Here is a 27,515-nt window from a genome sequence, read left to right as displayed (position 1 = left end):
CATGGCTGGCTAATTTTTGTATTTTTTGTGGAGACGTGGTTTCACCATGTTGGTCAGGCTGATCTCGAACTCCTTACCTCAGGTGATCTGCCTGTCTCGGCCTCCCAAAGTGCTGGGATTACAGGCATGAGCCACTGCACCTGGCGAATTGGGCTAATTTTAATCCCTTTAGAATTCTGGGAGTGGTAAGTGATTGTGGAGCCAGAACTCTGTTCCTAGTAAAGGGGTAGAACTTGTTTGAGAATAGCTTTGGTAGTAACTTGAATCTGTATTTTGTTCACATATAGAATTTTATTCTACTAGGGTTCATATTACATAAAATAAGGATGTTATTAGACTCTAGAAAGCAAAAGAATATATAAACAGTGCATCTTGTTTTAAGATGTGGTTTGCTTCAATCACTAACTCATTATATTAGGCAGAAAGGGGAATGAATAGGAAAGATATAAAATTAGTTCGAGTCCTTTTGATTTCATGACTTCTAGACTTAAGAGTGGATCACAGAACTATATAATGTAAAGACTAGATAGATGTCCCCCCAGAGCAGGAGTTCATCTTGTAGTCTTCAAATCTAGAATGTGGTGGATGCCTAATAAAGGTTTGGATAACAGTGAAGTCTAAGTGGCCCTATAAAGTTACCAGTGATTCTTGAAGAGGGAAACAGGTTTAGTTTTAAAACAAAGCAACATTTCGTTTTTATTTGTGATACTGAATTTATTTTGACATTTCAAATGGCATTAAAAGTACGTATTTTGCATTTTTTATGGGAACAAGGAATTAAAAAGCTTACAAAACTTACTAAAAGTTTGGGTAACATAGTTTGACCCTGTCTTTACAGAAGATAAAAACAATTAGCTGGACTTGGTGGGGCATGCCTGTAGTCCCAACTACTTGTGGGGCTGAGATGGGAGTATCGCTTGAGTTGGGGAGGTTGAGACTGCAGTGAGCTGTGATGGCACCACTGCACTCCAAGCTTGGGCAACAGAGCAAGACTCTGTTTTTTCTAAAAACAAAAAACAAGAAACAAAAAAACAAAAAAAAAAACCCTTAATACAGATTATTTAAGACTTTTATGCTTTTTATATTCTATGTTAATTTTTTTGTGTGGTTATGAAAGCAATATAGGCCCATTGTAGTAAATACTAAAATAGTACAAAGAGGAAAACACAATTTCCTCATAATTGTACCATGTGATAACTGCCTCTGAAATTTATTCACTTGCATATGTAATTGTAACTGTGCGAAAGCATCTCTAGAGTGCATAAGTATTAATAAAGGAGTGGTAGGCCTGGTGCTGTGGCTAATGCCTGTAATCCCAGTGCTTTGGGAGGCCAAGGCAGACAGATGATTTGAAGTCAGGAGTTCGAGACCAGCCTGGCCAACATGGTGAAACCCCATGTCTACTAAAAATTAAAAAATTAGCTGGGCATGGTGACACACGCCTGTAATTAGAGCTGCTTGGGAGGCTGAGGCAGGATAATTGCTTGAACCCAGGCGTTGGAGATTGCAATGAGCAGAGACCGTGCCACTGCACTCCAGCCTGGGCAACAGAGTGAGACTCTGTCTCAAAAAAAGAAAAAGAAAAAGAAAAACAAAAGGAGTAGTTACTGGAATAATACTTTTGGACTAATTTTAAGACAGTTCATTTAGAGCAGTGTTTTCAAACTGCAATTTGTCATTCATGTAGCCATCTCAAGTAGCGTTCCATAAGGGGAGATTTAAGCACTACAGAAAATGAATTGAGTGCTGGTTTTGTCATTTCTCCCAATGATGATACTGGTACCATTCTAAATGTACTGGAGGGAAGGTAATTCATTACATACAAAGGATGCCTTGGGGCATTTTAAATTCTCCTGGGAAACTCCACTGAAAACCGCCAGGAGGGTCATGAAATCAATTTAGTGGGTCACCAGCATTAAAAAACATAAAAACCTGAAGTAGAATAAAATGGAAAATAGAGGATTGCACATAGTAAGATTAATCAACCTCTATTTTGATATTGCTAGTTTACATTATTTGAAGGCCAGAATAATCCAGGACTATAAATTGTCAAACATATATGCTAAAATGAGATAGAAAAGTAAAGCCTTAGAATTATGCAGATTAAAATGTTTGGTAACAAATATTTCAGTGGAAAATAGTGTATGACACAGATTTCCATGTAGTTGCAGTATTAAATTATTGGGCATCATAGACCTTCAGTATAAAATGTTACGGGATTAACAGGATTTTTATCAGTGTATTTCTCTTCCTTCAAGTTGTAAAGGGGATGTTATACTACCAACTTTGCATGGCTTTGTTTCCATAATGAACTCAAAATAATACTTGCAAAAGTGTTATAAGAACTTGAGCCTTTGCATTTTCTGTGAGCATTTTTAAGTATCTCAAACCTAAAATTGGCTTTGTGAGGTAGGTGGTATGATTTTTCAGCCTGTGGAAATAGCAGCCATTGCTGTGACTCCTGACGATCTGTTTTTGATCAGTTTAGTGCAGGTGCTTAGATCATACTGTCCCAGTTTTGCATTAATTTGATCAATTTTATTGGTTATGGTGAAATGAGGCCTGAGACTAAGCCTTAAAATCTCTAAGTAGCTATTTGCTACCTTGTAACACTATTCTGTCTCAGTTGTTGAAACACTCATTCACAACAGGTTGGAAGTATTAAGGAAACCTGATACTGTCCTAAGGGATTCTGTTTCTTTCTTTCTTTTTTTTTTTTTTTTGAGACGGAGTCTCGCTGTGTCACCCAGGGTGGAGTGCAGTGGCCGGATCTCAGCTCACTGCAAGCTCCGCCTCCCGGGTTTATGCCATTCTCCTGCCTCAGCCTCCCAAGTAGCTGGGACTACAGGCGCCCGCCACCTCGCCCAGCTAGTTTTTTCGCATGTTTTAGTAGAGAAGGGGTTTCACCGTGTTAGCCAGGATGGTCTTGATCTCCTGACCTCGTGATCCGCCCGTCTCGGCCTCCCAAAGTGCTGGGATTACAGGCTTGAGCCACTGCGCCTGGCCTGGGATTCTGTTTCTTTCAGTAAGAGTTGTTGGCAGCTATCTGGTAGGGTGTCTTTATACTTCTGAAATCATTTATTGACCACTTGAATGTCTTAGTATTGTATACAGCAAAAAGACCCTGATGAGGTATATTCACTTCCTGTGTATCCAGTCATGTGTTTAGTAAGGTTGCTAATGATTTATTTTGGGTCAGAACAAAGTAATGTGCATTTCATATGCATTATATTTTATTTCTTATGCATTATATTTTATTTCTTGTGTGAATATGCCATTAGGGAGATAGACTGTTAAATTTACCAATCTATACTACTGCTTCTGTCTTATGAACACAAATTTAAAAATTAATCTTTATCACTTACAGCACTGTAAAAATTCTGTTTTTATAAATAATTTTCACTTTTTTTTTTTTTGAGACGGTCTCACTCTGTCTCCCAGGCGGGAGTTCAGTGGCGCCATCTCGGCTCATGGCAACCTCGACAACCTCCACAATCTCCACCTCCTGGGTTCAAGTCATTCTCTTGTCCCAGCGCCCCCAGTAGCTGGGACTACAGGCATGCATCACCACACCCGGCTATTTTTGTATTTATTTTTATTTTTTAGATAGTCTTGCTATGTCGCCCAGGCTGGAGTGCAGTGGCATGATCTCGGCTCACTACATCCTCCACCTCCTGGGTTCAAGTGATTCTTCTGCCTCAGCCTCCTAAGTAGCTGGGATTACAGGCATACGCCACCATGCCCGGCTTATTTTATTGTATTGTATTTTATTTACTTTTTTTTTTTTTTTTGAGACAGAGTCTTGCTCTGTCACCCAGGCTGGAGTGCAGTGGTGTGATCTCGGCTCACTGCAAGCTCTGCCTCCTGGGTTCACGCCATTCTCCTGCCTCAGCCTCCCCAGCAGCTGGGTCTACAGGCGCACGCCACCACGCCTGGCTAATTTTTTTGTATTTTTAGTAGAGACGGGGTTTCGCCGTGTTAGCCAGTATGGTCTCGATCTCCTGACCTCATGATCTGCCCGCCTCGGCCTCCCAAAGTGCTGAGATTACAGGTGTGAGCCACCGCGCCCAGCCTTTATGCCTGGCTAATTTTATATTTTTAGTAGAGACGGGGTTTCACCATGTTGGCCAGGCTGGTCTCAAACTTTGACCTCAGGTGGTCCTCCCACCTCAGCCTCTCAAAAATATATGGGCCGGAAGGCTTAATTCTGATTTTTGTTGGAATTTTGGAACTCCCACTAGTGTTTTGAGGCATTATCTTGATTTTTTTAGTTCATTAGTGTTTGTCATTAGGACTGAATTAAAGATCAAAATATTAATCTGATGCTGTAATTAAAAATTAGAGTGCCACCTAAAAGCAAGATTTATTATTGAAAATAAGTTCCAGCTTAGGCAACATGGTGCAACCCCCGTCTCTACAAAAATAAGTAAAAAAAATTAGCCGGGCTTGGTGGCACGTGATAATAGTCCTAACTACCTGGGAGGCTGAGGCGTGAGAATCCCTTGAGCCCAGGAGTTGGAGGATGCAGTGAGCTATAATTATACCACTGTACCTCAGAGCAAGACCCTGTCTCAAGGGGGAAAAAAAAAAGTCTAGGAATTTTAAACCGTTTTTTATTGGGTACAAATTTGAATATTTGTACCTGAATAATGCTGAGTGGGTGGAATTGCTTTTGTATTTAGAAAGTAGTGACAAGGAGTTTTTTGTAAATTAAATCAAGCTATCTAAATTATTTTTCGTTGTGAGACTAATTAGCATTGTATCACTAAAATACAGTGGTTCTTCATTAGGAAATCTGATTATCAAAGGATCGTGTATACAGAATAACCATAGAAAGGTGCAGAAATTTAGAGAAACTTTCATGAAATGTTTCCTAGTTTTTACTTATATTAATTCTTTTACTGTATATTTTGGAATTGTTTAAATTGTGCATTCATAGACATTATTTGGAGTTTTATGACCTAAGAGAAAGAACCTTGGGAATGAAATTAATGTGTCTGAAATTTTGCTTATGTGTTTGAAATGAGGATGCTGTCTGTTCATTTTGGGGTAAATAATGATGGGGAAAGTGGGTAATAAGAGCATTTTGAAATATTAAGGCTCTAACTTAAGCTGCTAAATGATCCACTTCTTTGGCAAGTAATATGTATTTTATTTTAATATTTAAATGCACACAAAAATAAATGATCCCCATGTTGAAAGGTAAGATACCAGGCAGTAGATACTCATAATTTGGTACCTAATTTTTATTCCTGATTAGTAGCATTACTGCTGAGCCATTTCATTATATTGTTCTTTTTTTGAAAACCTAATTTGTATGTTGACACAAATGCAGAATAGATGAGAAAATCTGGCATGCCTCTGAATGTTTTGTTGTATCATAAACATTGTGCTTTTCTGAATTGTTTTTAACATACAGTTAGGATAATTTGTTATAAATGTGTTTATGGCTTACCACAGCATATTAGGTAAAATTAGCTTGCAACATTTTATCATGGTTAGTGTTGTGCGTTTCCCCATCATTTGTATTGTTTAATTTATATCTTTGATAAAATGCAGCTTAGAAACTGTTGGGCTTCCTTGGTGCTTCCTGGAGTAGAAGGATATCAAATGTGAAAGAGACCAAGAGTTTTGTGGTAGCAGAATAACCTTGTAATAGGCTACCTTGGGAATTAATGAGCTGCACTGTCATTCAGAATTCATTCAACAAGTATCTATTGAGTCCCTACTACATGCTAGGCATATAGTGCTAGGTATTAAAAATACAAAGGTAAGGCTGGTTCTTGACCTCAAGCTGCTGTTTAAGCAGAGGTTGCATAGCCACTTAACAGGGATTTTAAATAGGGAATTCAGACATTGGCTAGGGGACTATGCTAGGTGATTTTTAATATTCCTTAGAAGCTCTAGTCTGACTCTTACTGGGTTGGTCAAGACTAGGAAATAAAGAATAGGAACTAAGAGGGATGACTGTTTAAAAATAAAGGAATGTGCTAGTAATTATTTAAGGTGGCACCTGAAGTTTAGAGACACAGAAATAAATAGATGCTAGGTTTGGCTCATGAGTAAAGATAAAACTTACTCTTAAAAATCAAACTATAGTGTTTTGAAAGGAACTTAATGATCAAAATTGAGTCAGATTTCAAGTCAAGGTCTTTGAACAAATTTAGAATTTGCTTGATATGCTGAAGATTTGCGATTCCAGTATTCATTATAGGAAAAACTTTTAAATATGCAAATCAATTTTAGTAATTTTATATATTTTTTCTTTTTCTTTTTTTGAGACAAGGTCCCGCACTGTTGCCTAGGCTGCAGTGCAGTGGCAGGATCATAGCTCACTGCAACTCACACCTGCCAGCTTCAACTGATTCTCCTACCTCAGTCCCCTGAGTAGCTGAGACTACAGGCATGCGTCACCACTCCTGGCCAATTAAAAACAAATTTTTTTGTGTGGAGATGCGGTCTCTCTATGTTGTCCAGGCTGGTTTCGATCTCCTGGACTCAAGCAATCCTTGTGCGTTGGCCTCCTAAAATTCCGGGTCTATAGGTGTGACCCACTGGGTAGGGCCAATTTTAGTAGTTTTAATTTTAAAAATCTGGAAACAATTGATTTCTTGGGCAGTACATCTAGAATTGTTTCAGGTATAACACTTATTTAAAGAGGAGCTTTTTTTGTTTTCTAACAAATGATGTCTAGAAAAGAAATTCTCATTTAATTCAAGCTGATTTTTTTCTTTTTTTTTGAGATGGAGTTTCATTCTGTCGACCAGGCTGGAGTGCAGTGGCGAGATATCGGCTCACTGCAAGCTCCGCCTCCTGGGTTCACGCCGTTTTCCTGCCTTCCTGCCTCAGCCTTCCGAGTAGCTGGGACTATAGGTGCCCACCACCAGACCGGCTAATTTTTTGTGTTTTTAGTAGAGACAGGGTTTCACTGTGTTAGCCAGGATGGTCTCGATCTCCTGACCTCGTGATCCGCTCGTCTCGGCCTCCCAAAGTGCTGGGATTACAGGCGTGAGCACCGCGCCCGGCCAGCATTGTGTTTTTTTCAGAAAGCTGTTTTCATGAATTGTAAAATGCCTGAAAAAGTTTTGAATCTAAGTGGTATATAGAACATAATTTAGCTATGTCATGTTGACTCAAGACTTTTTTGTTTTCCTTTTTTTTTTTTTTTTTTTTAACAAGACAGGGTCTGGCTCTGTCACGCAGGCTGAAGTGCCATGGTGCAATCTCAGCTCACTGCAAACTCTGTCTCCTGGCCTCAGGTGATTCTCCTGCCTTAGCCTCCCAAGTAGCTGGGACTACAGGCACATACCACCTTGCCTGGCTAATTTTTGTATTATTATTAGAGATGGGGTTTCGCCATGTCGTCCAGGCCAGTCTCACACACCTGAGCTCAAGCAATCTGCCTGCTTTGGCCTCCCAAAGTGCTAGGTAATATCACAGATGTGAGCCATTGCGCCTGGCCAACTCAAGATTCTTAAACATTAATTATCATACTTTGTTGAATTGCGGTAGGGGACAATTGAGATATATTAAATTATTTGCCCCGGTCTATGCTAAAGCCTTTACTCAGATTATCTTGCTTTTTGAAGCAGTTTTTGTGTTTGCATCTTGTAATTTTCTTCTCTCCTTGGGCTGTTAACTGTCACTTAGCATCTATCATTTAGTATTTCTGCTGCCTGAAGTCAGTTCTCTTTCTAATTTATTGTTATAACTAAGCTATAGGCTGAGAAACTATATAAATAAGTGATTGGTTTATTTTATAAATAGGCAGTTGAATGTGCCCAGATTCTGAATATTAGTTCAAAATGTGAGGTTTTGTTTTTTCTTTTTTCCTTTTTTTGAGATGGAGTTGCACTTTGTTGCCCAGGCTGGAGTGTAGTGGTGCGATCTCAGCTCACTGCAACCTCTGCTTCTCGGTTCAGTTGATTCTCCTGTCCTCCCAAAGTGCTGGGATTATAGGCATGAACCACTGTGCCTGGGCTTTTTTTTTTTTTTTTAATTCCACATTTACATATAGTGTAGAGATCCTCACTGAATATTCAGCTCTTAAATCCTTTAAAAATATTAGTTTTTTCCCTATAATTTTGAGATCTTTAGTTAGTCTTTCAAATTCATTGCTCAATAATTCTTTTTTTTTTTTGAGACGGAGTCTTGTTCTGTCGCCCAGGCTGGAGTGCAGTGGTGCGATCTCAGCTCACTGCAAGCTCCGCCTCCTGGGTTCACGCCATTCTCCTGCCTCAGCCTCTGGAGTAGCTGGGACTACAGGCGCCCGCCACCACGCCCGGCTAATTTTTTGTATTTTTTTTTTTTTAGTAGTTTCACCGTGTTAGCCAGGATGGTCTCGATCTCCTGACCTCGTGATCTGCCCGCCTCAGCCTCCCGAAGTGCTGGGATTACAGGCATGAGCCACCGCATGTGGCCTGCTCAATAATTCTTAACAAAAATAAAGATCTTCCACATACATATTTTTGTCTTTTTTTTTTTTTTTTTTTGAGATAGAGCCTTGCTCTGTCACCCAAGCTGGAGTACAATGGCGCTGTCTTGGCTCACTGCAACCTTCACCTCCCGGGTTCAAGCGATTCTCCTGTCTCAGCCTCCTGAGTAGCTGGGACTACAGGTGCGTGCCACCACACCCGGCTAATTTTTGTATTTTTAGTAGAGATAGGATTTCACTATATTGGCCAGGCTGGTCTTGAACTCCTGGCCTCGTGATCCGCCTGCCTCAGCTTCCTAAAGTTCAAAGTGCTGGGATTACAGGCGTGAGCCACTGTGCCCGGCCTATTTTTGTCTTTTAATTGGCCCTAAATCATCTCCTGACTGATCATATTTTAAGATATATGTTCTAAGAGCTGTTTCCTTTCTGTTTTTAGCCTGTTGAGGGCAGTGGGTTACTTGTCAGGTCTCTCTCAGGTTTCTTCATTCTCATTGGTTTCCTCCATTAGTAGGATCTCAGTAATCAAACCAGAGTTTGGACAGTTTAGAGTTGATTTTGTTTTAATCATTACTGCTTAACATCCAGAGATCTGTTTCCAGTCCTTTAGTTTCTTGGTTCCAAACTGGAATATTGGGACATCAGGCAAAACAACTTTCCTACTTTCCTAATTTGTTGGTGTTTAGTGGCTTTCCGTTGTGTGTGGTTTTATTCATTACTGAATGAAGTTGTCATTCCCCATAGAGTAGGAATTGGGAATTGGACCCTCTTTTTTTTTTTTTTTTTGTTTTGAGACAGAGTCTTGCTCTGAGACAGAGTCTTGCTCTGTCACCCAGGCTGGAGTGCAACGGCGCGAACTTAGCTCACTGCAACCTCTGCTTCCTGGATTCAAGTGATTCTCCTGTCTCAGCCACTCAAGTAGCTGGGATTACAGGCACTTGCCACCATGTCCAGCTAATTTTTGTAGAAATGGCATTTCTCCATGTTGTCCAGGCTGGTCTCGAACTCCTGACTTTAGGTGATCCTCCCCCCTCAGCCTCCCAAAGTGCTGGGTTGCAGAGGTGAGCCGCCGCACTCGGCCGGAATTGGAGCCTCTTTTTTTTCTATCTTGAGATGGGGTCTGGCTCTGTTGCCCAGGCTGGAGTGCGGTGGTGCAATCTTGGCTCACTGCAACCTCCGCCTCCTGGGTTCAAGTGATTCTCCTGCCTCAGCCTCCCAAATAACTGGGATTACAAGTGTGCGCTACTACATCCAGCTAATTTTTGTATTTTTAGTAGAAACTGGGTTTCGCTATGTTGGCCAAGCTGGTCTTGAGCTCCTGACCTCAGGTGATCCCTCCTGGGCCTCCCAAAATGCTGGGATTACAGGCATGAGCCACCGTGCCCAGCCATGGAGCCTATTAAAGGTCGGGTTTAGAGAAATATCCTGCTCTCATTTTTGTCTTATTCCTTGGTTAACTCATTCCTAATCTCATTCTCCCTCACTTTCCTGGTTTTGTCTGTTAACTTCCTATTTTTGTTGCTCTCCTTAACCATGCTACCTTTCAGCTCTCCTTTTCTTCTTTCTCCTTTCCCTCACCAGTGAGTCTTGCCTCCTCTTTTAAGTATCCTTTTCCCACAAGAGCAAGGTAATTTCGTATAATAGGAAATATGTGGGGGATGAAGGGAGGACAAAGTGTAAATAAAGCAAACCAAAATAAGGGAGAAGTTCGTAACCACAGGTCATTTATTCTTTTTTTCCCTTCAATTTCTTTTTTTGTTTTCCTTTGTTTTTTTTCAGACAATTCTTGCTCTGTAGCACAGGCTGGAGTGCAGTGGCATTATCTTGGCTTACTGCAACCTCCATCTCCTGTGTTCAAGTGATTCTCCTGTCTCAGCCTCCTGAGTAGCTGGCATTACAGGCATGTGCCACCATGCCTGGCCAATTTTTTGTATTTTTATTTTATTTTATTTATTTTTTGAGATGGTGTCTCACTGTGTTGCCCAGGCTGGAGTGCAGCAGTGCAATCTTGGCTCACTGCAGCCTCCGCTTCCTGGATTCAAACAGTGTTCCCACCTCAGCCTCCCGAGTAAGTGGGATTACAGGGGCTGCACCACCACACCCAGTTAAGTTTTGCATTTTTAGTAGAGACAGGGTTTTGCCATGTTGGCCAGGCTGGTCTCGAACTCCTGACCTCAGGTGATCCACCCACCTCAGCCTCCTACAGTGCTGGGATTACAGGTGTGAGCCACCGAACCCGGCCCCTCTTCAATTTCTGCACCTCAGTTGTTTTCTCACCTGTAAAATGGTAATGATACCTACTTAAGGGGGGATATTTGGTAGAATTAAGAATGATGTATAAAGTTCTCAGCAGGTAGATGTTCATTAAGTTGCCAGTTACCTTTCTCCTTATTTTTCTTTATTTTTAGTTATAGTTCATCCTTAAGCATTAAAAAATGCTTTTTATATTTATTAGGAAATATGGTTTCATGACAAGTGTTAGCAAACAATGTGGTTTTGGATTTAATTTGGCAAAGTATTGCTGTAGAATGGTATCTATAGCTAATACGCTAACAAATACTGTAGGGCTGGGGTATAATCTAGCTGACTGTAGCACAGGAATAAGAATCAGAATTTTTGGCCGGGCACGGTGGCTCAAGCCTGTAATCCCAGCACTTTGGGAGGCCGAGACGGGTGGATCACGAGGTCAGGAGATCGAGACCATCCTGGCTAACATGGTGAAACCCCGTCTCTACTAAAAAATACAAAAAACTAGGCGGGCGAGGTGGCGGGCACCTGTAGTCCCAGCTACTTGGGAGGCTAAGGCAGGAGAATGGCGTGAACCCGAAGGAGGAGCTTGCAGTGAGCTGAGATCCGGCCACTGCACTCCAGCCTGGGTGACAGAACAAGACTCCGTCTCACAAAAAAAAAAAAAAAAAAAAAAAAAGAATCAGAATTTTCCAGTGCTGTACCTTTACAGAGTTCTGTTATTTAAAATGGATTTCCAACTGGGCTCAGTGGCTAATGCCTGTAATCCCAGCACTTTGAGAGGCTAAGGAGTGGGGATCACTGAGGTCAGGAGTTTGAGACCAGTCTGGCCAACATGGCGAAACCCCATCTCTGCTAAGAATACAAAAATTAGCTGGGCATGGTGGTGGGCACCTGTAATCCCAGCTACTCAGGAGACTGACGCAGAGAATCACTTGAACCCGAGAGGTGGAGGTTGCAGTGAGCTGAGATCTCGCCACTGCTCTCCAGCATGGGTGACAAAGCGAGACTCTGTCTCAAAAACAAAACAAAATAAATAAATAAAATAGATTTCATAAGGATGAAATTTGTATGAATCATTTCTGGCACTCCACATTAACATGCGTCCTGAAACTGTTCTTGTGATGGGATAGTTTATGTGGGTGTCTCTGAGTTTCAGATGATCAATCAGGCTTCTTCAAGGGAAGACTGCCTTATTGGAAGATGACCCTTGAGACAGGGTCTCACTCTGTTGCCCAGGATAGAGTGAAGTGGTGCAATAACGGTTCACTGCAAGCCTCAACTTCCTGGGCTCAAGGGGTTCTCCCACCTCAGCGTCCCAAGTAGCTGGGACCACAGGTGTATACCACCGCACCTGGCTAATTTTTTTTCTTTTTTTTTTTTTAAGAGACTGGGTCTTCCTATGTTGCCCAGGCTGACTCCAGGGCTCATGGGATTTTCCCCACTCTGCCTCCCAAAGTGCCGGGAATACAGGTGTGAACCACTGTGCCTGGCATGATGACTCCTAAATAATGTTACTTGTCTTTACTCAGTGGCCCAGTCAGGTTGACACATAAAATTAACCTTCACAGGTTAAACTTCAATAAATGTTTCGCTTCCATGTTTTTCTGCAGACAGATGCACCATCAGGAATGGAATTACAGTCATGGTATCCTGTTATAAAGCAGGAAGGTGACCATGTTTCTCAGACACATTCATTTTTACACCCCAGGTAAGTTGGTATTTATTTGTTTGTTCGTTCATTCATTTCATTCAGCAACTGTATACCACGCACTATTCTAGGACATGGGAATTAATTAATTAATTTATTTATTTGTTTATTTATTTTGAGATGGAGTCTTGTTCTGTTACCCAGGCTGGAGTGCAATGGCGCAATCTCGGTTCACTGCAACCTCCGCCTCCTGGGATCAAGCGATTCTCCTGCCTCAGCCTCCCGGGTAGCCGGGACTACAGGCTCACACCACCACGCCCAACTAATTTTTGTATTTTTAGTATAGATGGGGTTTCACAATGTTGGCCAGGCTGGTCTCGACCTCCTGACTTCAGGTGATCTGCCTGCCTCAGCCTGCCAAAGTGCTGAGATTATAGGCATGAGCCACTGCGCCTGACCAGGAATTTATTTCTTTATTTGCAGGCTTTCTTGTTAATCATAGATTATCTTTGAAAATTCCAAATTATTTTTAAATAAGTCTGTTGGTATTTAATGTATTTTTTTGTTTCATTTATCATTATAGGGAAATTGTAGACGAATTGTGTTTAGTCACTCTTACTAGAAAAAATTCAAAGAAAGAATCTAAAATGAAATTAATTATAAATTGCACTGAATATTTTAAATAACCTTTACTATGTATTTCTATGTGTTTTCTAGAAATAGGTCATTTTCTTTTTGCCCTCAAGTAAAAAATGAAAGTTCTTTAATTTCTTACTTTTCTTCAAGAGGTAAACCAACTCTTCAAGAGTTTGGTGTGCAACTTTGATTTTTTTTTTTTTTTTTTTTTGAAACAAAGTCTCACTGTGTCACCCAGACTGGAGTGCAGTGGCAGGATCTTGGTCCACTGCAACCTCCGCCTCCCAGGTTCAAGCAATTCTTCTGCCATGGCATCCTGTAGCTGAGCCTGAGCGCCAGCCGCCACTTCCGGCTAATTTTTTTGTATTTTTAGTACAGACGGGGTTTCACCATGTTGACCAGGCTGGTTTTGAACTCCTGACCTCAAGTAATCTGTTGCCCTTGGCCTCCCAAAGTACTACTAGGATTATAGGCGTGAGCCACCGTGCCCAGCTGCGACTTCAACTTTTTTTTTTTTTTTGAGACGGGGTCTTGCTCTGTTGCCCAGGCTAGAGTGCAATGGTGCGATCTTGGCTCACTGCAACCTCCGCCTCCTGGATTCAAGCAATTCTCCTGCTTCAGCCTCCTGAGTACCTGGGATTACAGGCACCCGCCACTACACCCAGCTAATTTTTGTATTTTTAGTACAGACGAGGTTTCACCATGTGGGCCAGGCTGGTCTTGAACGCCTGACCTCAAGTGATCCACCTGTGTCAGCCTCCCAAAGTGCTGGGATTACAAGCATGAGCCCCTGCACCTGGCCTGCAACTTTGATATTTTAAAAAGAAATTCTTTTGAAACTTAGAGCTTTCTTAATAACCACACTTCTCAAAATCAGAGTTTTACTTTTTCAGTAAATGTGCACCCTAGATTTTAAGTTTTTCTTGTTGAGTCCTAGATTTTTATCTACTAGTGTAAATCTGTATTCCCTCCAAGCATGGTGACAAAGAGACCGAGTCTTATTTACGTTTGTACAATCACTACTTTACCTGTTGTATTTGCAGTAAGTCTTTTGAGCACTATTAAACCTGTCAGTTTTGGGGCCGGGCGCGGTGGCTCAAGCCTGTAATCCCAGCACTTTGGGAGGCCGAGACGGGCGGATCACAAGGTCAGGAGATCGAGACCATCCTGGCTAACACGGTGAAACCCCGTCTCTACTAAAAAATACAAAAAACTAGCCCGGCGCAGTGGCGGGCGCCTGTGGTCCCAGCTACTCGGGAGGCTGAGGCAGGAGAATGGCGTGAACCCGGGAGGCGGAGCTTGCAGTGAGCTGAGATCCGGCCACTGCACTCCAGCCTGGGCGGCAGAGCGAGACTCCGTCTCAAAAAAAAAAAAAAAAACCTGTCAGTTTTCTTGTCCTGTCAGAAAACTGAGATTTTTGGCTCAAAAATGTATGTTATTAACAAAGGGGAACAATATAGATGTCATGTACAAAGAAAATGAAATATAAGAGGAGATTGTCTGGAGTTCAGGGGATGGAGTGTCAAGTCTTAAATGGTTGCATCTTTTTGCTAAGTGTTACTCAGAATATAGTTACAAATATGTAGCTGAAATTTGTTCCACAAGCTTCTCAGATGTGTCTACTGGGCAATTTTATGTGAGTTTTGATCAAAATTGGTAATCTCTTCCATCTTAGTTTTGCATAATATTGCCATTTTCTCAAATGAATAGAAAGTAGTGAAGCATTCTAAGAAGATTGCTCAGTGGGGTTTGATATAAGAACTGCCCAGTAGCTGGGTGGCATTCAGAGTGCATATTCTGTCTCTGAGGTATATAAGAAGAGCCCTGGGAGCTCCTCATTGAGCCTCTTGTGAATCAGTCCATAACCTTGCAATCTGCAACTGAAGCAGCCTCACCAAAGCAAAGAGCCAAGATTCCCTGTTTAGAAGGGTGATGGGCAAGATAAAGTCCTCCAAAGTAGTTATAGATGATTCTCTTTCTGGAGTAAAGCTTACCTGCTCAGAGTTGTTACACAGATGTATAAAGTGCTTAATGCTTATAGTTCTGGGGTGGTTCTGAGGGAAGGAGAAGAGCCTGTGATTTTCTTTCTGAGTATCTTTTTAGTGCTTAGAAATTACTTGCCAAGAAGAAAAAAAAAAACCCACGAAATTACTTGCAAGCTGGTTATGGTTGCTTATGCCTGTAATACTAGTGCTCTGGGAGTTAGAGATGGGAGGGTATCACTTGAGCCCAGGAGTTCAAGGCCAACTTGGCAGCCTAGGAAGACACCATCTCTAAAAAAAAAAATGGGGGTGTGTCTTCCCAGCTACCTGGGATGCTAAGGCAGGAGGATTGCTTGAGCCCAGGAGTTAGAGGTTACAGTGAGCCATGATCACACCACTACATTCCAGCCTGGATTACTTGCAGACTAACAAAAAATCCCTTATAATTTTGTTTGTAATGCCTAAAGTGCTGATTTTTTTCCTAAGAATTCTTTACTGTGACCTTTATTTTCTGAGTTGTAATATTGTCTGTTTTGGTTAAAAAAAAAAGTTTAACCACAGAAATGCATGTTACATATTTGATTTTTACTTAATCGTAATATGTAATATATGTCTTGTTTTGCTTTTACTTGTTTTCAGCTACTACTTATACATGTGTGATAAAGTGGTTGCCCCAAATGTGTCGCTTACTTCTGCTGTATCCCAGTCTAAAGAGCTCACAAAGACAGAGTCAAGTAAGTCTATATCAAGACAGTCAGAGAAGGCTCACAGTAGTTGTAAACTTCAAAAAACAGTGTCTTATCCAGATGTCTCACTTGAGGAACAGGAGAAAATGGATTTAAAAACAAGTAGAGAATTATGTAGCCGTTTAGGTAAGTATTCAGAGATTATCTTTCTAAAATTAAATATCTAATGAACACATTTATTCAGCATTTTCAAACAGACTTTTTGTTTAAGCTAAATTTTCAGATAATTAGAGCTTTTACCTTTAAAAATGCTACCCTTCAAAACTCTGGGTGATTTATTTTAATCTCAGTTGCTATACTTTTCTAGCGTGGTGATAGCTCAGGAGACTGAGATAGATACAGATAGGCTACCTGGCCTCAGACTGCAAGTTATTTTGATCTGATTTTTTTCCTTTCCTACCTTTTATTTGCTGTCAGTCTTCAGGAGATCCTTGTTTTTCTTTCCTTTTTTTTTTCTTTTTTTGTGACAGAGTCTTTCTCTGTTGCCTAGGCTGGAGTGCAGTGGCGAGATCATGGCTCACTGCAGCCTCAACTTTTTGGCTCAAGTGATTCTCCCACCTCAGCCTCCCTAGTAGCTGGGACCAGAGGCACACACCGCTGTGCCTGGCTAATTTAATTTAATTTAATTTAATTTTTTTTTTGTAGAGATGGGTCTTGCTATGTTGCTCAAGCTGGTCTTGAACTCCTGGGCTCAAGTGATCCTTCTGCCTTGGCCTCTCAAAGTGTTGGGATTACAGGTGTGAGCCACCACACCCAGCCTTTATTTTTCTTTCTAATTTGCCATGAACTGAGACAGCATTTAACTAATACTAAGAAGTACACGTAAGTAAGAGTAGTTAGGTATAGAACTCAGGGAAACTTAGTTATGGAATAAAGCAAGGATTGAAAGCTCTAGGGGTCAGGCATATGGCATAAATGTGGAATATTGGCTGGTCATTTAAAAGAAAGAAATAGCTGGCTACTTACCGTGCCTTTTAAAATACTGTGGATTAAATGAGACATGTCCGCAGGTATTGCCTGTGTTACCATCCATATAGCAGCGCAGCTTTGCTTAGTGATTAGGCAGTGTGACAGTTACTTTAGCTGCCTTGGAACAGTTGGAGGGTCCTCTATTTATTTAATGTTTTATAGAGAATTGAGATTCTTGGGGGTTTTCTTTTTTTTTTTTTTCCTTGAGACAAGAGTTTCACTCTTGTCGCCCAGGCTGGAGTGCAATGGGATGATTTCGGCTCACTGCAACTTCTGCCTCCTGGGTTCAAGCTGTTCTCCTGCCTCAGCTCTCCGAGTAGCTGGGATTACAGGCGTGCATCACCACGCCTGGATAATTGTTTTGTTTTATTAGTAGAGACAGGGTTTTCGCCATATTTGTCAGGCTGGTCTTGAACTCCTGACCTTAGGTGATCCACCCGCCTCGGCCCATGATATTTTCATCACTCCAAAAATTAACCCTGTAATCCATTAGGAGTCACACCCTGATTCTCCCTTTCTTGAAGCCTCTCGCAACCACTAATCTATTGTCTTATCTTTATGGATTTGCTTATTCTGGACATTTCATTATAAAAGGAATTGTACAACATGTGGCTTTTCATGTCTGACCGAAAAGCTTATGCTTCTTTCATTAAGGATAATGTTTTCATAGTCCATGTTGTTGTATGTACCAGGACTTCTTTTCATGGCCTGATAAGATTCGATTATGTGGATATACCACGTTTTGTTTATCCCTTCATCAGTTGGTGGACATTTGCAGTGGCTCTACTTTTTGGAAATTACGAATAATCCTGCTGTAAACACTTGTGTAGCAGTTTAAGTGTGGGACTGTATTTTCAGGTTTTTTTGGTATATGTTCAGGAGTGACATTGCTAGGTCATGTGGTAATTACGTTTAACGTTTTGAGGGACTGCCAGACTTTTCTAAAACAGTTGCACCATTTTACATTCCTGTGGTAGCTTGGGAGTTTCAACTTTTGCATATCTTTGTCAACGCTTGTTATTGTCTTTTGAATATAGCCATCCTAGTGGTTGTGAAGTGGTATATCATGGTTGTAATTTGCAGTTTCTCAGTGAATGATGATATTGAGTATCTTTTCATGTTTTTCTTGGACATTGCATATCTTTGGGAAAATGTCTATTCAGATGTTTTGGCTGTTTTAAAACTAGGTTGTCTTTTTACTATTGAGTTGTAAGAGTTCTTTATATATTCTGGATACTAGATCCTTATCAAATATTTGATTTACCATGCTGTTTTCTTTTTACTTTCTTATTAGTGTTCTTTTGTGTGTGTGTGTGTGTGTGTGTTTTTTTTTTTTTTTCCTGAGACAAAGTCTGGCTGTATCACCCAGCTCTGCTCACTGCAGCCTCTACCTCCTGGGCTCAATCCATCCCTTCACTTCAGCCTCCCAAATAGCTGGGACTACAGGGATGTACCACCATGCTCAGCTAATTTTTGTATTTTTGGTGGAGTTGGAGTTTTGCCATTTTGAGGCTGGTCTCAAACTCGTGAGCTCAAGCGATCCACCTTCCTCAGCCTCCCAAAGTGTTGAGATTACAGGGTGTGAGCCACCGTGCTTGGCTGTGTTAGCGTTCTTTGAAGCACAAAAGTTTTACATTTTTATTATATCCAATTTATCTATTTTTTTCTTGTTTTAGGTATCATATCTAAGACTATTGCCTAATCCCAATTCGAAGGAATTTATATTTATTTATTTTTGAGACTGACTCTCGCTCTGTTGCCCAGGCTGGAGTACAGTGGTGCGATCTCAGCTCACTGCAACCTCCACCTCCTGGGTTCAAGCAATTTTTCTGTCTTAGCCTTCTGAGTAGCTGGGATTACAGGTGCACCCCACCATGCCCGGCTAATTTTTTTTGTATTTTTAGTAGAGGCAGGGTTTTACCATGTTGGTCAGGCTGGTGGCGAACTCCTGACCTCAGGTAATCCACCTGCCTCAGCCTCCCAAAGTGCTGGGATTATAGGCGTGAGCCACCACACCCAGCCAAGAAATTTATATTTAAGGGTTGTAGTCCGGGCGCGGTGGCTCAAGCCTGTAATCCCAGCACTTTGGGAGGCCGAGACGGGCGGATCACAAGGTCAGGAGATCGAGACCATCCTGGCTAACACGGTGAAACCCCGTCTCTACTAAAAAGTACAAAAAACTAGCCGGGCGAGGTGGCGGGCGCCTGTAGTCCCAGCTACTCGGGAGGCTGAGCCAGGAGAATGGCGTAAACCCGGGAGGCGGAGCTTGCAGTGAGCAGAGATCCGGCCACTGCACTCCAGCCTGGGTGACAGAGCGAGACTCCGTCTCAAAAAAAAAAAAAAAAAAAAGGGTTGTAGCTCTTACATTTAGGTCTTTGATTAATTTAGAGTTAATTTATTTTTGTATACAGTGTAAGGTCCAACCTTTTCTTTTGCATGTGGATATAGTTGTCTGTATGTTGAAAAGATTATTCTTTCCTGATTGAATTGCTTTGGCACTTTGTCAACAACAATTGCCTTGTAAAGTATGAGTTTTTTAAATTTCTGGACTCTGAATTCTGTTCTAGTGATCTGTATGTCTATCCTTAAGTCATACCACACAGTCTTGATTTCTGTAGTAAACTTTGAAATTGGGAATTGTGAGTCTTTTAACTTTGTTATTCTTTTTCAAGATTGTTTTATCTATTTCGGGTTTGCTGCATTTCCATATGAATTTTAGAATCTGCTTGTCAATTTCTGCAAAAAATCCAGTGGGGATTTTGATAGGGATTGCACTGAATAAGTAGATCAATTTGGAGACTGTTACTGTCTTAACAATATTAAATTCCAGTCCATGAATTTGGGATGTCTTTCCATATATTTAGGTCTTAAATTTCTTTTAGTGATGTTTTGTAGTTGTAATTGTACTTGCACTACTTTTGTTAAATTTATTCCTATTTTATTTGTTTTAGTCTAATTTATAAATGAAATGTTTTAAAATTTTCATTTATGGATTGTTCTAGTGATTTTTTAATGGAGTGATATTCATACTTTGTTACTTGATTTTTTTCTCTCAAAGATGCATCAATCTCAAATAATTCTACAAGTAAAAGGAAATCTGAGTCTGCCACTTGCAAATTAGTCAGAGACATAAACCAAGTGGGAATTGGCCTTGTTGCTGCTGCTTCATCTCCTCTTCTTGTGAAAGATGTCATTTGTGAGGATGATAAGGGAAAAATCATGGAAGATGTAATGAGAACTTATTTAAAACAACAGGAAAAACTAAACTTGATTTTGCAAAAGAAGCAACAACTTCAGATGGTAAAGTTGTTATCTAAATGATAGTCCATTATGAAAAGATACTTTTGTATATTGCTCTGTCACCCAGGATGGAGTGCAGTGGCATGATCTCAGCTCACTGCAACCTCCGCCTCCCAGGTTCAAGCAGTTCTTCTGCCTTAGCCTTCCAAGTAGCTGGGATTAGAGGCACATGTCACCATGCCTGGCTAAATTTTGTATTCTTAGTAGAGATGGAGTTTCTCCGTGTTGGCGATGTTGGCCAGGCTCTAACTTTTGACCTTGTGATCCACCAGCCTCGGCCTCCCAAAGTGCTGGGATTACAGGTGTGAGACATCGCGCCCAGTGCCCCCGTATATGCCTAGTAAGAAAAGTCAAGATGAGATGCTACAAATGTACTTAAGATTATTGTTTTACACTGATAAGCAATTTTAATATACTTTAAAATTTTTTGAGAAAATAGTTTTTAAAAATAATTACCTCTATATAGAACTGGTAATGATAGCTGAATTTTAGGTATTTTCTGTGCTGAATTTTCCAGAACTGGAAATTTTAAGATGATGAAAATAAAGTAAAAATTGTATTGTGATTGTTTACATTACAGGAAGTAAAAATGTTGAGTAGTTCAAAATCTATGAAGGAACTCACTGAAGAACAGCAGAATTTACAGAAAGAACTTGAATCTTTGCAGAATGAACATGCTCAAAGAATGGAAGAATTTTATGTTGAACAGAAAGACTTAGAGAAAAAATTGGAGCAGATAATGAAGCAAAAATGTACCTGTGACTCAAATTTAGAAAAAGACAAAGAGGCTGAATATGCAGGACAGGTAAGAATTACTGTTTGTATAATAGTGCCCTTTCAGCATGGAAATGGAAACTGTTACTTCTCTTTTTTTTCTTTTTGAGACAGAGTCTTGCTCTGTCGCCCAGGCTGGAGTGCAGTGGCGTGATCTCAGCTCCCCACCACCTCCGCCTCCCGGGTTCAAGCAGTTCTCCTGCCTCAGCCTCCTGATTGTAGCTGTGATTACAGGCGTGCGACACTACGCCTGGCTAATTTTTGTATTTTTTAGTAGAGATCGGGTTTCACCATGTTGGTCAGGCTGGTCTCAAACTGCTGGCCTTGTGATCCGCCCGCCTCAGCCTCCTGAAGTGCTGGAATTACAGACGTGAGCCACTGCGCTCAGCCACTGTTACTTCTCTAATAAAGGAATTACTTTTTGTCAAGCTCAGTTTACTAAGCTAGATTTCAAAATAGATAATTCTGTTAAACATAGCTTTATGCTGTATTGTCCAAGATGATTATTTTGGTATTTGTTGCTTTTATTAGTTTAAACTTTTATTAGGTTACGGCAGTTTAGTTCCTAAATTGGTAATCTCTAGCCCTCTGAATATCATATGTTATATTATTTTAATGTAGTATATGAGCTTTCAAATCTGCAAATTAACAAACAGGAACTGTTGCCTATTATGTTCAAAAGCACTGGAGCAAAAATAAACAATTCTCTTTTGTTAATAGAATCTCACAATTTAAGGAACATGAACAAATAACTAACATGAGCAGGCTGTGATGAGCCATATAGTAAAGTATAGGGCATAATGAACATGGTGGACATGTTCCTTCCTCTCGTTCCTTTGCTTTTTCTTAAACTTAATGTCCTGTCAGATGTCAAATTAATAGTATTAGATGCTTAATGGATTTAGTGTACATGAAATAGTTCATTTTGTAAGAAGTAATTTGAAAATAGGTATTTTCTATGATATGAGGATTAAGTGGAAAAACAAAACAATTAAAATTGACATCGCCTTTTAAATCACATAGTTGGCAGAACTGAGACAGAGATTGGACCATGCTGAGGCCGATAGGCAAGAACTCCAAGATGAACTCAGACAGGAACGGGAAGCAAGACAGAAGTTAGAGATGATGATAAAAGAGCTAAAGCTGCAAATTCTGAAATCATCAAAGACTGCTAAAGAATAGAAACTGTTAAAGAGATTCATCTGTGTATTATTGACAAGTTTTTTTTTGTTTGTTGCTTGCTTTGGTAATTGAATTCTGAAGAACTTATCTGCATGAAGATAACTAGGCATTCTATCCATTTGTAGATCAGAGAAAGTGAAGAGATTATATATTAGTACTTAAATTTTTACATTTTCCAAATGAATGAAAATGTATGTTTCTTTGTACTTTTTTTAAAAAACCAGCTTAGTAACAATACCATATGGTTTCAACTAGTATGTAATCTGCTTATATTTCTAATGCAAACTTAACAATTGTGTACTTTTTAAAAGCTGCAGTATGTGATGGAAAATAACTGTGGTCAATTTTGTTATCCATATTTCAGACTCAATTTTAGATACAATGTGGCTTTATATTTTAAGTATATAGAGCTACTCAAGGAGTTGAATCTCCCCTTTTCTCATTAACATGATTTTTCTAAGTTGATACAGTATACTCATTAACATACATCAAATTTACTTTTACTTGGTTCAGATTGTGGAATGAATTTCCACCAGTTCTCTTCTTTTTAATGTGTATCCTAGGAGAAATTTTATTGAGGTTATAGCATACCCCATGAGCACAGTGGGGAAGAATAATGTGTTATTATGCACTGCTGCTAAACAGAAGAAGCAGTTGTAGTTTGTTTTTCAGTTTAAATGTGGTTATATTTAGATTTTTTTTTTAAGCAGCAACTTTTCAAAAATAAAATAATTTCTGAACTTTGTGTTGTTAATAATGGTGTGAAAATATTAATGTTCTTGAGAAAAACTGTTACCATTGTTGTATATCAGTTTCTATACAATCCATAATCCTCCTGTATAGTTTTTATATGTAGTTATGAGTCTTACTGAAATTTATATAATGGACTTGTTTTCCTTTAAGTTGTAAAATGTTAAACACCTTGAAGGTTATTTTGGACTTTTGTATGTTTAAATGTTAAGTCTTACCAAAATTTGCACGAATGGACCATTTTCAGTTACTACTTAATATAAAAATCAGGAATTTACAGTCAACTGATAGTACATGATAGGTGCATATAGGACAGTTTAGTTATCTGCTACTAAAAGATTTTAGATAAGTTTTAGAAGATAAAGGAATTCCATAGTTTCGGGAGGGAAAACATCTTCTGTACTTTTTTTTTGCACAGAAAAGTCTGTCATTCTCTAATGGCAAATTTCATATTTGTTAATTCTTGGCTTAAAATATATTAGGTAAAATTCTTAGATCTGTTTTTAAAGGAAGTTTCCTGAAACTATTATTAATTGACATTATTACCCCATGGATTTTGTGGGATAATACATGTTTTTCATGTTCTCTTATAAGGTACTATGTATGAATTACTTCAGCGAGCTGTATTTATTTTAAAATAAATTAGCTAGGGTTAAGGTTATACTCTATTTCCAGCACAGAAGATAGATAATCTAGCGGTGTAGAAAGAAATCACTAGGTTGTCATTTAACCAGTTATTTTCATATTTTGCTTAATAGTACATATCCAGAAAGAATTTTGTACTTCCCCAAATGCAATTTATTTACTGAGTATGACCTAAATGTGTATTTTCAGTTTTCCATTTAAATTTTGCTATATTAAGACTAATTTAATTTGTTGATTCTTGGAATCTTCTCAAGGAGGAACAAATACTAAAATGACATGCAGAAACAAATATTTAAAATGACGTATTCTCGCAATACAATCTATTTAGATCTGGAGAAAGAAAAATCAGATATTTATGATATAGTTTTATTTTAATTTTGAATTATTCGTGTCACAGCTCAGCTTTTTGGAAGACAAACTCAAACACCTATAATTTCATTTATATTTCTAATTCACTTGGAACCTTTCTGCTTTATGTTACCTAGAAAATGATAAAATAATTTGTTTCAACCCAAAACTTCTAAAATAAATTGCTTAATCCTTGAAATACGTTATTTGAAAATTTTAAGCAGTGCTTAAACACCATTAAATTATTATGAACTGGTATTTCAGAATTGAGTAAAGAAATATTTTTTCTAGTCCTTCACATAATGAAAATTTGCCACATGACGTTGTATAGTCTTCATTTTTCAGAAGATGTGTTGATGTGCCATAGGTGTCTAACTTCCTTGAAAATAGTTTTTTAAGTCAATTGTAAATATACGTATTATTGTTAAAAGTAACTTTAAACTGCACCACATAGCTTGAAAACAATATAGAGATTTTGTAATACCTTATAAGTGGCCTCGGCTAAAATACCCATATAAAACTTATTCTATTCTTTGCATGCTTATTTTGTGTGTTGGTTGCTAGCTTAAAGTTTGATTTGTTGTTAGTTTTTGTGTGCCAAATTCACTAGGCAAGCAGATTTTTCCTCAGACTTCAAAAAATAATTCTTTTTGGGAAAAATGTAAAAATGTTTACTCTAAAAAGCTGCATTAAAGGGACAGCCTATTAAAAAGTTTTGCTAGCTCATCTTTAGAAGGAAGAAAGAATATTAGCTTGGGTGATGTTTAATTTGGGTGGTGATAGTTTCTGTAGTCTAAACTGTATGAGAAAAGTGTAGCTACTCTATAAAGGTAATAAATGTAAAACCTCTTGCTGTTATTGAGGAAGCTCTTCAACTGCTCTAAATTTCACAAATGTAACTTATAACACTATGAAAAGATTTGACCAACAATTTACGTTTGCTGTGTGCTTTAGTTTTTGTTTAAGCATATTCTTTTGCTTGAATTTCTGTGTTCATGAGAGGGTGTTTTATGCTTCTTGAACTAATTTTATAACATATTTAATATATTACCAGTTAAGATATAAAATCATTTGTACATAGTGAATTGTAAAGCAGCTATTAAAGTAGGTGAAATAAAGTATATATTTGTGGGCTATCCATATCTTTTAGAAGTCCTGACAGAACAATCAGTTTATTTGCACATAGGTAGCTTCTGTTTGAGGGAAAGTAAAGTTATAAGGAAACTCAAGTACTATAAGATGTGTCAAGGTATTTCTCCAAAATTAATTGCAAAGCTAGTGCTGAAGGGTTTTAATCAGCTTTTAAAATTTTCTTTTCAATAAGACATAGTTTTGATTACTTAGGGAAGATTCCTCATTTTTATTTGCCCTTTATGCATTTAATCCACATGATAGGAGATTAAAAATTAATATAAAGAAAAATTGTGCTCATACTGTCCATGTATTTCTGTGCTTGGAACTACTTGTTAATAGTTTTTATCGAAGCTGTCAGCAATAAGGGACATATAACTGCTGTATTATACATTGTGGAATTGAATAAACAGCCTATTTTTTTTTTTTTTTTTTCTAGTGTAGGGTACTTAAGCATTTCCACTTTTGGAAGAAAAACATACGAGTATTTTATATTGCATTTTGTTTAAAAGGACAGTTTTTTTTTTTTTTGGGTAAATCCTTTCATTGAAATGGCTTCTAAACTGTATAATGTAGTTTGGAGCCTATTTAGTAATAGAATTAAATGTCTTACGTAGTGCTACAATTTTTGATTTAGAAAGTGATCAAATGTAAAAAAAAAAAAAAATTTAAAAATTCAGCCCAGGAAACAAAAGTGTATTAAATTAGTTTAATATAAAGGAATTTATAAGACTTTTTTCCTCAATGTAGATACCTCACTTGAAAAGAAAGCACAGCATACTTAAAGTAGTTCTAGTAAACATGTCCTAGAAAACAGTTGCTAAATGTAGGACATCTTTTGAGGAATTAGTTTATGAGAAATAAAATTTTGCTTGTTTTTAACTATCCTGTTAGAAATATTTGTTTATCCTGATAATTTTAAGCCAACATAGTAGTCTTAAATTATTTTTGAATTTCTAATCTGTGAAGGCAGTAAATGAAATATCTGTTCTGCAACTGTTGAAACAAATAATTAACTACATTGACCATAATTAAATTAAAAAATTTGCCAATGATGTACAGTTTTACAGTTAAAAGTTGCTGTGGTTGGTTGCATTACATGACACAGAAAAACTGTCCTCTACCTCACGTGAAATAAATATTTTATATGGTTTTACTAAAAATAAGACTCATGTATCTGGTCACCTAGTTTACAAATTTTGAATTATATTTATTGAAACATGACATACTGTGCTCTGAGCTTATACCTCAATTGTATTTTGTGCTGTTTTCCATTTTCATGCCTTGTAAATAACTTGTATAGATTGTGGATCAAATTCTAAATAAAAACTTTTAATGCCAATTAAATTTGATTCAAGTTATTTCAATATCGTGTGTGAGCTTAACTTTCTTGTTCCCTAAGATTGACATTTTCTCCTTTGTTCTTTAAAGTCTATTATTCGTAGCCTGCGCGCGGTGGCTCATGCCTGTAATCCCAGCACTTTGGGAGGCCAAGGCGGGCGGATTACCTGAGGTGAGGAGTTTGAGACCATCCTGGCCAACGTGGTGAAACGCTGTCTATAAAAATACAAAATTAGCCGGGCGCGGTGACTCATGCTTGTAATCCCAGCTACTTGGGAGGCTGAGGCATGAGAATCACTTGAACCCAGGAGGCAGAGGTTGCAGTGAGCTGAGATCGTGCCATTGTACTCCAGCCTGGGTGACGAGCGAAACTGTCTCAAAAGAAAAAGTCTATTATTCATTACACACTAACTTGAAAAACCTGTTTTATTGTAGAATAGGAAATTTTATGCAATATTTCGGGTGATGAAAATACCAGCATTATGTGATTATTTTCTTTAATGATTTTTAGACTTTAACCTTTTTTCACCATCCTTACTAAATCCCTGGTATAAGTTATCCACTGCATAACAAATTGCCCCCATATTTAGCAGTGTCAGAAATTCAGGAGATGGCCAGGCACACTGGCTCTTATCTGTAATCCAGTGCTTTGGGAGGCTGGGGTGGGAGGATCGCTTGAGCCCAGGAGTAGCAGATGAAGCTGCAGTGAGCTGTTTCGTAATCACACCACTGCACTCCAGCCTGGGTAAGAGTAAGCAGAGTGAGACCTTGTCTCTAAAAACAAAAAACCCCAAGCTACTTACAAATTATATCATAGTGTTATCAATAAGGGCAATTAAAAAAAAAATCTAGGAACATTTAACTTGCTGTTTTGGCTCAGGAGCTCTTGTAAGGTTGCACTTAGAATGTTACCCAGGGTTGAAGTCTGAAAGCTGGATTGAACTAAAGGATTTGCCTCCAAGCTCACTTACATGGTTGCTGACAAGGTGCTCAGTTGCTCACTCTGTGGACCTGTCCATGGAGCTGTTAATGACATGACTAGTTTACCCCAAATGAGTGATCCAGAAGAAAATGTCATGCCACAATTTTTTTATGTCCCAGACTGGAAGTCACACACTTTTGCCTTGTTTTATTACAGGACAAGTTTATATAGGATTTGAATACCAGAAGGCAGGGATCATTAGGGACTATCTTAGAGTCTGTTTATAGTACCCTCTAAATTGTAATTAAATTTTTTTTTTGTGATAAGATATACACAACAATTTACTATTTTAGCCGTTTTTAAGTGTGCAATTCAATGACATATAGTCACAATGTTAGGCAACTATCACCATTGTTTTCAGCACTTTCTCATTATCCCAAACAGAAGTTCTGTACCTATT

The 27,515-nt window shown here is 38.8% G+C and overlaps 1 protein-coding gene across 4 annotated transcripts in view; it reads left to right on the top strand.

The window, feature by feature from the left end:
• Nucleotides 1-26,139, top strand: part of SKIL (SKI like proto-oncogene) — a 37,481-nt gene extending 11,342 nt beyond the window's left edge. For 3 of the 4 annotated variants that reach the window (XM_025377072.1, XM_025377070.1, XM_025377071.1), the window contains 5 exons: nucleotides 12,292-12,389; nucleotides 15,587-15,819; nucleotides 19,721-19,962; nucleotides 20,543-20,767; nucleotides 21,760-26,139. In XM_025377072.1, the coding sequence (XP_025232857.1) occupies nucleotides 12,292-12,389; nucleotides 15,587-15,819; nucleotides 19,721-19,962; nucleotides 20,543-20,767; nucleotides 21,760-21,918 (957 nt within the window). In that variant the 3' untranslated portion in view covers nucleotides 21,919-26,139. The remainder of the gene's footprint in view (nucleotides 1-12,291; nucleotides 12,390-15,586; nucleotides 15,820-19,720; nucleotides 19,963-20,542; nucleotides 20,768-21,759) is intronic. The other variant, XM_025377073.1, reaches the window with a different exon arrangement.
• Nucleotides 26,140-27,515: the final 1,376 nt, after the last annotated feature.

This window comes from Theropithecus gelada, chromosome 2 (assembly GCF_003255815.1).
Source record: "Theropithecus gelada isolate Dixy chromosome 2, Tgel_1.0, whole genome shotgun sequence".
Lineage (NCBI taxonomy): Eukaryota > Metazoa > Chordata > Mammalia > Primates > Cercopithecidae > Theropithecus > Theropithecus gelada.
The sequence above is the reverse complement of the archived record's forward strand: the minus strand, read 5'-3'. Positions and strand labels throughout refer to the sequence as shown.